This window comes from Oryctolagus cuniculus, chromosome 1, assembly GCF_051225735.1.
Source record: "Oryctolagus cuniculus isolate XC-2025 breed Fujian yellow rabbit chromosome 1, ASM5122573v1, whole genome shotgun sequence".
In the NCBI taxonomy this organism is placed as follows: Eukaryota; Metazoa; Chordata; class Mammalia; order Lagomorpha; family Leporidae; genus Oryctolagus; species Oryctolagus cuniculus.
The window spans coordinates 116615415-116629425 of record NC_142867.1 but is presented as its reverse complement, the minus strand read 5'-3'; the positions used below and the strand labels follow the sequence as shown (position 1 = coordinate 116629425).

General features: G+C 41.1%; 1 protein-coding gene across 1 annotated transcript; it reads right to left on the bottom strand.

Moving 5' to 3' along the window:
- Positions 1-402: 402 nt before the first annotated feature.
- Positions 403-10489, bottom strand: LOC138846142 (von Willebrand factor A domain-containing protein 5A-like). Its single transcript, XM_089306180.1, is given in 10 exon segments — positions 403-476; positions 1017-1149; positions 3768-3814; positions 3817-3897; positions 5945-6274; positions 6475-6545; positions 9203-9281; positions 9655-9800; positions 10008-10096; positions 10301-10489. Coding segments are annotated over 10 exon segments (1239 nt in total).
- Between the last annotated feature and the right edge of the window lie 3522 nt (positions 10490-14011).

Below are 14011 nucleotides of genomic sequence, written 5' to 3'. Positions count from 1 at the left end.
GTAAGTACAAAAAATCAAAAGTGAACAGACAAAAGTAATGCAGAGAAGTCATAATTTAAATACCCACTAATCTCAGTGCTGCAAAATGTTTAGTCTGGAGTCCATGCACCAGATTTCCTGCCATCAGTCTAGAAATCCTGAGAGGAACATTACTGTGCATCATGATTTAAATTCCTCCAAGAAAGGGTACACGTTCTGGAACCACTGTCATTTGAGGAGATTCAATAGGCACAAGCAAGGGAACATGGAAGAGGGAGGTGAGGGTGTGCATCTTTCACTTTTATGGCAAGAAACTGACAGGGGAAGTATAAAATACAAGAACTGTCTGTAGCAGAGGAGCCGGTAAAGGCAGGCACAGTAACCAAGGAGAGGCACTTTTTTGTTTCCTTCTGGTTGGTCTCTTTAAAGGCCAAAGACAGCAGGATTCACAGATGCCTTCAGGAAAGTAACAGCAGCTTTCACAAGCTCAGGCGTGCGGAGCCTGTGGTGAGAAGACACAAGAATCAGGGCTGAGGGACAGCAGTGAGAGAACCGTCCCTTCTCCCACTCTACCCCAAATCTCCCTGGTCATCTCCCCTGACTCCTGCTTTCATCTTTCCTCAATGCCCCTGAGTTTTCTCCTCTTACTGTCCAGATTTTCCCTTAATCTTCTCAGGACCCCAAAACACTCGCAGCAGTGAGATAATAAACACCCAAGGAATGAGTGCCCCCAAGTCCAGGCTTAGACTAGACTTAGCATTCCTCCGCAAACAATGCTTGACATCCATCTCACAACTCACATTTCCCATCCACGGCCCCTTCTCTCTTCACCTCCACCACCACCCCCAGTATAATGCCTACTCCTGTCCTGCTGGGGAAACAACCAGTTGGGAGACCAGAAATTGTCTGAACCAGGTTGGTGGGGAGGTGACTACAAAGATTCTCGCATGGTCACCCTCTGCCAGGCCTGTAAGGCACCACATCTGCCAAGAGAGTTGGCTTTCTACATGGGAAGGAGATGAGCCTTAGGATTGTTATCTTACCTGCACAGGTTCGAACCCAGGCCACTGCATTCTTTTCCAGAAGTACCCACTCCAATATCAAATCCCCACAATTGGCATGCAGCCATAACACAGCCAGCATGGTGGCCCAACCTGAGGAATCCAGATGCTGAGAGAGACAGAGAGAGAGAGAGAGAGAGAGAGAGATGCTGAATCCTCAAGGCAAAGCAGGAAGCTACTTAAAGAACACAAAAACTGTATTTCTTCCCTATTTACTATCCCCGAAAACACTACAAATGGAATCACCAAGTCTCTCTCTACCTCCAGCTACTGCCTGCAAGGCACAGTGCCGGACCCTGGATCCAAGAGCAAAAATCCACTAAACTTTAAGATAAAAGACTTTAAGACCAGGACAATTTGCAAACTCTGAAATCTTTTAACAAAGATTATCCTGTTTGGTAATAAAAACATACACATAGTTTTTTATATCTTACAAAATGACTTCAGGTTTTTATTTTAACCATCATCCCCTCCCCCCAACAAGAAGCATGGAGAAATGTACATAACCACATTTTAAAGGAAGAAAACTGATTCATCCAGAAGTGAAAAGATTTTCCCAAAGTTCAGTTCCAGCAAATGATGGAAGTTAAGACTGAAAGCCAAATATTTTGGTTGTACTCATATTGCTCATAGCACTCAACAGAAAATCTCAGCCACTTAGCAGGAAATTCTGCTCCCAAAGTTTTCACTCAGTGTCCCCTAAAGTTTTCATTTTACAGTCAGCAGATGAAGGTAAATTCTTGTTTATATTATGATCTGTACAGCTTGGAAACAGCTATTATGTACTCTCTGAGTAGTCTTGTTTTATATCAAAATTCTGTTCATTCATTTCTCCCTTAAGAAGGCTACTTACGTCAAAGCAGCAAAAATCCTATGCTTCTAGTCTAAAACCAAGAATCACAGTGATTTAAAAAGTATTTGTTTCCTTAAATGGTCATACCTGAAAGCAAATGTCGTTATTAATTTCCATCCACTGACGGTGAAAACAGTAACTTTTCAGATAACCCTGTCGTCTCCCACTAACCATGCTTTGAATATGTTTCTTAAGTTGTCTGTAGTAATCTAAATCCTCTGATTTTCACATACAACTACTTTTAAATCAGTATGTTTCTCTCTTCTATTTGTATAGCTGGGAATTTATAACCAAAAATAATGTCTGAATTCTATCTCTATTATGTTTGTTATTGTTTCATAAGAAAATGCAACTAATTGTTCAGGGGTCTTTAGGAACTCTGATCCTCTTGTCTAATACTTTATATTCCAGTTTTGTCATCTACAAATAGGAAAGCCTGGGCTTACATGTTCATCTAAGCCTTCAGTAAAAGTATGGACCGAACAAATTTCAGAGCCTCAAGGGTATAAAACACATATTTCAAGTTTTAAATTAATTTATTATTCAGCATTCAGTCTTCAGATACTTTGTAGTTGGTACACGTCTCATTGCTAAAAAAAAAATTAAAATTCTTTACTGAAATTCAAATACATCATCCCTCTTGTTTCCCTTGATTTACTGACATGGTAACCACATCAAAGGAAAACATTAGCCTTGTCTAGTTCCAACTGAATCTTACAATCCTTGTATCTTTTCACAAGTGTTAGTAAATTATTATGTTATTTCTTCTAGAATGGGATTTTCTAATAGAAATATAATGCTAGACATATGTAATTAAAATTTTTACTAATCACATTTTAAAAAGTAAAAAGAAAGTTATAATTATTTTACTAATATATTTTATTTAATATACTATATACCCATATCAACTTTTACTCATGATAAAAATAATTGATGAAATATTTTATTCTTTTTTATACTAAGTCTTTGAAATCACTATGTATTACACTTCATAGCATGCCCCTATGCAATTAAAAATTTCATTCCTCGTTTACATTAGCAACAATGTGACTAACAGATACTGGATAGCATAGTATGATTACAGAATGTGTAAAGTTATTGCATCAGTTTCTACAACCTGAAAATTCACAATCATATATGTCCTTTAGGTTCTGGGTACATGACTGATATTTAATAATTTATCAATAAGTATTGGAAGATTTAGTAAATATTTTTAAATTCTGGAATGTAATTTATCCTCAGTGTATTTGAATATATTCAAAACAACTAGCAGGTTCCTCACACATCATCTATATCGGCTTCTATTCACTTCAGGTAATGTCAGGTCCACTTCCTTCAGCATAAAGAGCAGCAATAATGGAGTTGTTATCAGAGGTTCTAAAGAGAGATGGTTCTAGGACTGAGCCTGACTTTGCCAATGACTGGAAACTCAAGTACGTTGTTATACCTCTCTAAGATCCATTCTTTTTCCATATATAAACTTCACTAGGATCTACCTTATTTAATTGATATGAGGATAAAACAAGATCATAGATGCTATGCACATGGCACATTGCCTGGTACAGAGTAATTGTCCACTAAGTATTAGTTACACAAGTAAGATGATTGGCATGAAATATAATTAAAGTGGAGGAGGATTTTTGTTCTCCCTTTATCAGCATCAATCTTAAGCCATCAACTTCTCCTAGCCAGCCTACTACTTCCTAGTACATTGTGATCTTCCTAAATAGGAAAAAAAATTTCAACCTCTGCTTAAAAGTAATTAATTTACAGTATGGCTCCTATAATCTCCTTCCTCAAGGAGACCTCAGTCTGCTAATTCCAGTTACTGACCTCCTCCCATCAGTCATGCCTACTGCTTTTTTTCACCTCACCTTGTCAGGGTGGGCTGCCAGTGTGTCTTCCAAACTCATACCTAGGTCTTGGCCACGCTTTCATCCAGATCCCAGGAACCATTCGCATTTTGGAGGGAAATCAGCTGCATGTGCTGCTTTTTTCCAAGGACTTTGGGGAGTAAATAAGAGGAAAGAAGTCAAATGTGAATCTGCTGGTCCCTGATCCAGTAGATACAGAGGCTGCTACATTCAGACAGGGTGTAGTAAGAGTATAATCGGGAGAAAGTAATCAGAAAACACCCAGAAAATCTACCTGCAAACCAAACTTGTGAAAGAATGACCAGTGTAGCAGGGGCCAAATTTGATGACAGCAGAGTTCAAAAGGAGGAAGGCCCAGCCCTCAGCCAGCTATGTGAGCTGGAACGGCAAAAAGGGTTTGCTCAACTAGGGGTCACTAGGACTCCACTGTGGCAGGATCCTCTATTACAGAAACTAGGCTGACCCTGGCAAATGAGGGGGCTGGATATTCTCACTTCTTGATATTTTTCAACAGATTATCCCCTGTGTAGGAAAAGTCGTAACAGTAGAGTCTTGATGACTAGTTCTTCAGTCCCCATATTCATAGAAGCAAACTGAGGCCCAAATCACCTGCTTGGGATATTTGTGTGTCTGTGTCGATGCTGGTGGAAGAATGTGTGTTTCCCTTCTCACAGGAGGCCTGTCTGCTGACAGAGAAGCAAGCGTTCCTTGATTTATGACTAGTAGCTTGGGATGTGCTTAGTCCTGTATGCGTGACAGACAAACATGGGTGAGGAAATATTTCAGGAAAGATTCTCGCTTAGACTCTATAGGACCTTGTGATTCATCAGCCTATGGGGATTTATATCACTGTGTTGGTACTCTTCAGTCACACAAGAAGAAATTTCTTCATGGGGCAGACGTGCAGGAGGACGATGAATGGAGGACGTTGCCATTGGATGAGCTGAAAAACACAAGTGCAGACTCAAGATGAAAGAACCACTATTCTCCTCAGTAAACAAAGACCGTGAAGTCTGATCATTTGAGACAAAAATCTCACATCCATATGCGCTCCAGTCACCCAGCCTTGTTACGTCATTCTTTTGGCACACACCCTTGCCCTCTGAGCTCTGTTTCTACTTCTGTGGCAGCCTCTGGAACCCCTGACATGTGCTGAACAATTACTGCTGCATCTTTGGTTTCATTACAGGAAGCTTCTTTCAATTAAGTCTTAATTCCAAACCAATTTATTCTGTTCAAACAATTATCCTTCTATGCCTCTCGAATGTTGTTCCATACTCTGGGTACTGCAGTTTGGGATGTATGTTTGACAGTCTCTTCAGTCCCTAATTCTGTATCCAGATTATTGCTCTTTCTCTCTCTCTGGAGTTACCTTCAATGTATCCTCACTACTGTCAACCTCTACCCTCCCTGCCATGTTCCGTATCTTCTGAAAGTTATGAGAACTAAGCCACAGACCTGCACTCCATTTCAAGGCCTGCCATCAACCTGCAAGATTTCAGCACCTTTGTAGACAGCCTACTCAACCCCCAATACAAGGTTTCTTGAGCTCCTAAAACCCAATGACTCCCAAGCCATCACACTTCAGCCACTCCCTCCGAAGACATGAGTCCCTTACCATGCAGAACTGTTCCACTTGTAAAAACTAGATTGAGAAAAACAAAAACCTACCTTTTAAATACCATATCCGATTTATCCAGCTTTCTAACTCAGAGATTTGATTAAGTATCTAATTCCTTTACTTTTTCACTGTGTATCAACTGCCTGCTGTCTTTGCTATCTTCTCTAATTTCCCTAAATTTCAGGTCCAACATTTTACCATTCTTTTCTTAATATCTTCTGTCCCATGTCTCTCATTTCCTTTTATTACACTCACTGTACAAAACCCTGATCTTGGAATTCAGTCAACATCCTACACCTTTCATTCTTATACCAAAGTGGCTGAGTCCCCTGAAATGAGTCACATAAACGACGATTCTCTTAGTAATTTGATGTCACTACCAAAGTCAAGCTGCTGGAGCTAACCTGAGCCCTCAGTACTCTGTGGCAAATGGCATTCCACTCTCCAATTGTTCCTAACTGCTTTTACAAACCTTCTCCCTTTCCTCAGATTCCCTGTTCTAACACTTCTAGTCTCATGCCCATTCTGGTCATTGGCTATCTATGTGATCATCAACCACATATTATCAGCCCCTGAATTGGCTCATTGAGTTCCTTGTTGATATCAACAAAAGCAGTGTAGGAGCTTATGACTCCAGACTCAAGGCTTATGTTCACCACATCTGTTTTTTCTTCTTCTAGAGTCTCTCTGAAGCCCACCTCTTTGGTCTGGAGCAGGGATTTTGCAGCAAGGCAGTGAATGGTGAGGCTAAAAGACAGAGATTCCAGAGACTTCAGTATTACGCATAGCTCCTGAAAGTTAGGGCTAGCAGAGGATAGAAAAATCAAGGTAAGTGGAGAGATAAAACTTGAGTGGTGTAAAAGGAAACATGATTGTAGGGAAACAACTTAGCCAGAATTAAAAGAAGAAAATCAGCTCTAAGGATGGCAGAGGAGGAAGGGAGGAAGGGAGGAAAGGAGAGAGGGAGGGAGGGAGGGAGGGAGGGAGGGAGGAAGTGAGGAATTGAGGAAGGGAGGAAGGGAGGAAGGGAGGAAGGGAGGAAGGGAGGAAGGGAGGAAGGGAGGAAGGGAGGAAGGGAGGAAGGACCCCCTGAAACCTGAGCTATGCTTTTTATTAGGCTGGTGGAGGCACCTTCTCCAATACTAAATGAGAAACACCTGCAATTGTTAAAGGATGGAGGTAGGAAGCAGTTCTTAAGAATGAAATCAAGGCCGGCGCCACGGCTCACTAGGCTAATCCTCCGCCTTGTGGTGCCGGCACACCGGGTTCTAGTCCTGGTCGGGGCACCGGATTCTGTCCTGGTTGCCCCTTTTCCAGGTCAGCTCTCTGCTGTGGCCCAGGAGTGTAGTGGAGGATGGCCCAAGTCTTTGGGCCCTGCACCCCATGGGAGACCAGGGTAAGTACCTGGCTCCTGCTATTGGATCAGCGCAGTGCACCGGCCGCGGCAGCCATTAGAGGGTGAACCAACGGCAAAAGGAAGACTTTTCTCTCTGTGTCTCTCTCTCTTTCACTGTCCACTCTGCCTGTCAAAAAAAAAAAAAAAAAAGAATGAAATCATAATATTAACACATAATGATCCAAACACGTAAGAAATTGCCTACTTTCTTAGAAGCCTAATAGCTACCATTTATTGATCATACATTTAAAAAACTGTAATAATAAATGCCTTAAATTAATGATGCAATTTTATTATCATGAAACTCCTAAGAGGCAAGTTTCCACTTCTTGTTGCAAAGAAGGATTTGAGGCCCAGAGAATATAAGGCATTTGCCCAAGGTCATGGCCCTGCTGAATGGTGAGCAATGCATGCACTGGAGCACTGGTCTGTCTGACTATAAGATTCCCCTGGCAAGTCACAAGAAAGGGAACGGTCACCACTGCCTACACAATACTGTTCTGGCACCACATTTGCCCAGGCAAAGCTGGTCTGATGGTAGGGTCCTGTGCCTCCTGCTCTGCTAACTGGAGAGTTCACACCCTGCCCTGGTCCACGTGCACCAAATAGCTCCTTAACCACAATTTGGCTTCTCAAACAGAACTGTCTATAAACAGAGAACACATTGATAAAATAAATACATACATTTTGAAAAGACATGACAGAGATAATTTTCAATGTCATGTAACACACTAGAATTTTGGCTGTTTTGATTTGGGTTAGTGTGAGGTATTATCCCCAAGTCTGGTGACATCAACTTTAGGATTAATGCTCTAATTTGTAAGGCTAAGGTCCTAACTTCTAATTGCAGTGACTAAACTATGATAATTCTCCCTAAGGAACCCAGTGAGTCCACATGTTTTTAGAATCACAATGAAATTCTCATCATTATCTTTGAATTTTAGCCTAGGCTATAAACTGCTTTTGTGTATATTTTAGGTACTTTTTTATGTACAAAACCAAAATTGAGCGGCTAGTGCTGTGGCATAGCAGGTTAAGCCACCACTTGTGTCACTAGCATTCCCTATCAGAGCACTGCTCCACTTCAATCCAGCTGCCTGCTGATGCACCTGGCCTGGCCCACCTCTGGCTATTACAGATATCTGGGGAGTGAATCAGCACATGGAAGTGCTCATTCTCTCTCTCTCTCTCTCTCTCTCTCTCTCTCTCTCTCTCTCTCTCCCTCCCTCCCTGTCTCTCTCTCTCTCTCTCTCTCTCTCTTTCTCTCTTTCCTCTCTCTCTCTTCTGTGTGTGTGCATTCTGCAATGCTAGAATAAATATTAAAAAGTCTCTTTTATGCTTCCTTCAAAAAGTGATAAATAATAGCAGAAGATGGTATAAAAAGCCATTTTAATTCACTCTGTAGTATTAGAGCCTCTGTGTGAGTGTGTGTGTTTCCACCTTCCTCTATTGCTCTGCCTTTCAAATAAAACACATCTTTTAAAAAAGAACAATTTTCATTGATAGCTAACTATTTGCCTTAATTCATTAGCATGTTTTGTGTATCGTGGGTTGGGAACATCCAGCCTACTGATTGTACAAGGCTCACAAAATCATTTGGTCTGACCCTACCAAGGCAACTGTAGTTCAATAGATCTATACAGGATCCATTTTAAATTGATCATTTTTACCATGAATGATGTTACAAATATCCAAATGGCCCTTGGCAGAAAAAAATGTTCCCTACTTCTGAGTAAATAATGATAAAAATAATAATGGGAATAATAGTAAAATCCTAAATAGCACTTATTTGTGTCAAACACAGTTTCCAAAGCTTTCCTTGGGTATATTCTTTTAATAAAATAAACCCATATGGTAAGTACTATTGGTATAACTATTTTCAGGTGAGGACACTGAGGTTTGGAGAGGTTAGAGGATTTTGATAATATCTAGAAAGGAGAGCCAGAATTTAAATATATGGTTTCTAAATATATTATGACTCTATAGGACTTCAAGGTATGACTTAAAATATAACACCTTCGGCAGGTTCTGCTCAAAGCAATGTCAGAGCAAACTATTTAAAGACAACAGAAAACTGTAAAGTTATATACAATGTTTTAATTCAAAGGCTACCAAGGCAGCAAGAATCCAGGAGCTGAGGCCTTTAAGAGCAGGGAAGCCAAAAGACACAAGCCTGGTAGCTGGTGGCCCAATTTTCCCTTTGAAGCAAACATCAAGCACATTAGCCTCTAGAGCAAATGTCCACGCCTTGAAATTTTTTTATTTTTGTACAGAGAGACAAATTTTCAGTTGCTAAAATTAAAATTCCAGAGGCATTCTGTCCCAGCAAGGGATTTCCACACTGAATCACGTGACACTCAATTACAGGCTGACATTAGTGACATCACCATCCAGCAGAAACCACATTTCTCTTCATACCTGTGTTTCCTGCTGTTGAACTTAACCTCTTTAATTATGCTGCATGTATCAGTAACTTCTCCACCTGTGAAGACAAATGGTCATCAAGCCTCTGTCAAGTTCATTTTAAGATTTCAGACTTTGCCTTTGAAAAAGGCTCTGCTACTTCTTCAAGCAGTCAAGACATCCCTGAAGTTCAACTGCCACTCCCAGCATGTACTCTTAAGGCCTGTTCAGCATCCTAGCTTCATCTAAGGCTGTTGTGGCACTCCACAAAAGAGTTTCTATTGTCCGGTGCATGGAGTTAAGGAAAAAGAACAAGGAAAAGGTTTCTATTGACAACTGGATAGAAGACTCGGACTTGTAAGCCATATTTCAACAGTGCTTCAGTGAAGTTCAGGGGCTCTTGGCATGGATTCTTGAGTGGAGACTTTCACTCTCTCTGTCCTTCAGTTAGCTGTATCCCAATTCTTATCTGTAGGGGTGGCCTGCAATGGGGGTTCTTCTGTCAATGTCTTGGAGTGGTGTCAAGGTTTCAGTGCCCCCTGGGTCTGCATTCATGAGCTGCACTCTTCTCACTGCCTCCTCCGTGGTTTGCTGGGTGTGCTTTACACTGTCACTGAGAAAGGCAAACACTCAGTTGTCCTGTGATGGCTGCTCACCACCATCCAGTGCTGAGTCCTTAATTAAGATGCCCCCCATCAAAAAAAAAAAAATCTTACCTGAAATGCCCAAAGCCAAAAGCCATTCTACAATAACCCCTTTAACAATCAATTCCCTTTCTTAAAGTATCTTTTTGCACTCTATGGCCTTTCTAGAAACTTACGGAAAGAATGCCTCAAATGAAGATCCAAATTCATAGATGTTGAAATAACAGCCTATGGACAAACTCTTCAGGAGCAAAAGTAGAGTTTCCTAGAGGTAAGAGAGTATGAGGAGACAGAGGATCCTCTCAGACACACAGGCGCTGCCAATCCAACACTTCACCCCTCTTTGTGCCTCCTCATGTTCCCAGACTAGCCTCAGGCTGGTCATGCTAGCTCAGCTCAGATGCAAAATGGAGCCACAGCTGCAAATGGCCATCTACCCCTGGAATTCATCCTTAGTTGAACAAGTGACCCAGAAAAAGAAAGGTATCAGCTTTCCACTGGCTGCCTCTATGCGCAGTTGAGATTTATCCTGTTTGCTCATAGGGCACTTCATGCCTCCTGAGCAGTCCATGAGGAAGACAAATTCCCCACAGGTAACTGATGGTTCACTTTCTGGGATATCTGGATAGAAACTCACCATGGCACATGGATCTCCCATCAAACAATCTATACAGAAAGAATAAGGTACTTGTAAGACGAGAAGGAACTCAAGAATCCTGCAATTTCCCCAAATCAATTGTAGTGAGTTTAATAGGGAACTGAGAAAACTCAAATCAAAAACACTATATCTGATTCTAATGCACTTCTACTTCCAAAGGGTTTGAGATAAGTTTTAGGCACATAAGATACAAAAGTAGAAAAATATCAAACAGAAGGAAGAGGTGGGAAGCTAGCAGGCATAACCAATAGTTAAAACAGTGTTTTCAAATGCTAGTTTCCTGGCAGCTAGTTAGAGGAGTGAAATATACTAGGTTAAAATATTTCAGCATCTAACAGAAGAATGAGGCAGGTTTATCTACAGAGGCAAAATTTCTCTTCAAATAAGATCAATGGGAAGTTTATCATGTTAGGTCCTTGTTTTAGTCTTTAAAATGATCATGTGGTCAGTTCTTGGGTTGTGAATCTACGAGCCCTGAGAGAGAATGTTACACACACCACAGTCAGCCCACATGTTGGGGATGGGGCACTGGCCAAGACCCCCAGAGAACAGGGACACTGAGATGCACTCGAGCTTTAACAGCATCTAAATGTGGGGTAGAGGAACGTGGGAGCCTGGACTGTGGGCTAAGCTGTCAAGGCCACAGCTGTGATTCCATTTTGAGGAGCAGTGGAAAATGCTGCCGAAGTGGCTTTTTCCATCAGTCATGCCTCAGGGGCCCTGCATTCCCGTGGCACAGCAACTCAGAAATACCACAGGACAACCCAAAACTGACATGGGTCCCACCAGTTTTAACAACAAAGACAAGTACTTATGCACTAAGGAAACTTCAGAACTTAAGAGACATCAAAGGAAACTAAGCAACACAACATATTAAGAAGGTAAGCTTACTCTTATAAATCAAACAGGGGTTGGGGCCGGTACTGTGGTGCAGTGGGTTAACGCTCTGGCCTGAATTGCCAGCATCCCATGTGGGCGCCAGTTCGAGACCCGGCTGCTCCACTTCCTGTCCAGCTCTCTGCTACAGCCTGGGAAAGCCATACAAGATGGCCCAAGTCCTTGGGCCCCTGCACCCATGTGGAAGACCCGGAAGAAACTCCTGGCTCCTGGCTTCGGATTGGCACAGCTCCAGCCGTTGCGGCCATCTGGGGAGTGAACCAGATGATGGAAGATCTCTCTCTCTCTCTCTGCCTCTCCTCTCTCTGTGTAACTCTGACTTTCAAATAAATAAATCTGAGAGAGAGAGAGAGAGAGAGAGAGAGAGAGAGATGATAGAGAATTAGGGATATATAGAAAGAATAATTGAGAGAGATGGGAAGAGATTGATGATGTTGGAAAGAGATTATAGTTGAGACTGTGGCATCTTTGGTAATAAAATTAAAATGTGGTCTAAATTTATAGACAAAATTGGCAAAATGCTAAACACCCAGGATTATTTGTTCATCACACGCTGAACTCATTATTTGCAAATTAAAACTCACAGCATCTTGATATAAATCTGTTACTTGAGTTTGGATCTCTGGAACTTACCTAATGTGTGTGTGATGATAGCTGCTACCAGGGGTCAGCTTTTTGTTTTCAAGATTGTAATACAAAAATCAGAAAAATTTCACAATATTGTATTAAAGTCTGCTCTTTGATGATGTGATCACAATTATGCACAGGTATTTTCACCAGGAACCTGTGACCTCTTGGAAATGTAAAATGTGAGTGCTTCCACTCAGGCTATCACATTAGTTTAGCACATGCCACCTTGATTCTAAAACATCTTGATTCTGATTGGACATCTAAAATTATCCAAGCCATCTTCCTTCCCTGAGTAAAATTTTACTAGGCCAATGTAAATTTACAGAGATTTCACTTAATAGGTTTATTTTTAGAATTATTTTATTTATTTGAAAGGCAGAGTTACAGAGAGATATCTTGCATCCACTGGTTGAGTCCCCAAAAATGGCCATTTTATTCAAGTCAGTTATTATGTTTTAAAGCCTTAAAGATCAATAATGATAGACATAAAGGCAGAATTATTAGGTTTCACACTACTACTTTTTATAAATTCTTTATTTTAGAGGCACACACAGAGAGAGAGAGACAGAGAAAGAGAATGAGAGAACACGTTCCCCATCTGCTGCTTCACTCCCAAACACCTGAAACAGCAGGTCTGGGCCTGGCTCAAGACTGACAATCCATGTGTCCCAGAGGAGCGCCAGGAGCCCAATTACCTGAGCAATTACTGCTTTGCCCAGGGTCTATCTGCAGGAGCAGGAAATTGGAATTAGGAACCCAGACCTGGAATTCAACCAAGGAGCTCTAATGTGAGACACCAGGAGTTTCAACAATTAGATAAAAGGACTGCTACCTACTAAATCTTTTATCATTAGTTAGATGGAGAGCAAAACATCACATTGGCATATAAATAATAATTCCAGATATATACATAATCATGTAACCACCTAAGTATACGCTAAATACTAAAACTTTATGGTCAACACCTGACAAAGAAGTCAAATCACATCTTCATGCAAAATAAATTGCTCATTTTCATTTTTTAAAGTGTTTATTTTGTTTATTTGAAAGGTAGAATTAGAGAGAGATGGTGGGAGAGATCCCCCCTCTGCTGGTTCAAATGGCGACAACATCCAGGCTGGGCCAGGCCAGTCAGGATCCTGAAACTCCATCCAGGTCTTCTACATGGGTGGCAGAAACTTAACCTGCTGTACACCAACACCAGACTCTATTTTGAGCAATTTTTTAACTTATTTGATCCCTGATTGTCTTCATCTGAAATAAACCATGTCAGAGTTTTGAGGTTTATATAAGATTATAAAATGTTCTTTTTCTTGCAGATGTGTTATAGATCATTATAGCAGAAGAACTATATTTAATCCAACTCCCCCACAAAACTTTTGTCTCACTTGCCAAATAAGTAATGCCTAACACATAATTAGGGCTCCAACACATAATTGTTGGAATAAATGCTGTATATAGATAAACAAATGAATGAATGCACTCAGTGAGAAAAACAGCATCCCAGCCATTCCCGATCAATATTTATTGAGCACCCACAGCATCAAACATGGATACTGCAGAAGATACAAAATAATGCAAGACAGATACTTCAGTGAAGACTCAAACTTATTTTTGGTCTCTTGGCATATTTCTTTTCTGTTTCTCTTGGCAACAAAACTTCCCCCTGCCATTGGAGAACTGCCCATCTCCATTCTACTGCACCTTGCTCCCTACTCATAGGGGCAGGCCTCTGACTCAGCCAAGGAACTCAAACTGGACTCTTCAGGTGAAGCACATGGAGACAGAGGCTGCTGAAGCTGAATCATATGATTTGAAGCATAGTGATCTGCTCCATAAATGCTCACTCTAAGATTCATGGAGTCGCGGTCATCCCCACTTGCCCTGGGCCTAGTTTCTCATCAGTTTCTATAATTTTCTGAGCTGCCCTCATACTTCTGCCTGAAGTAACTCAGCCCTGTTGGCACAATGTAGTGAAATAACATACAGTTTATT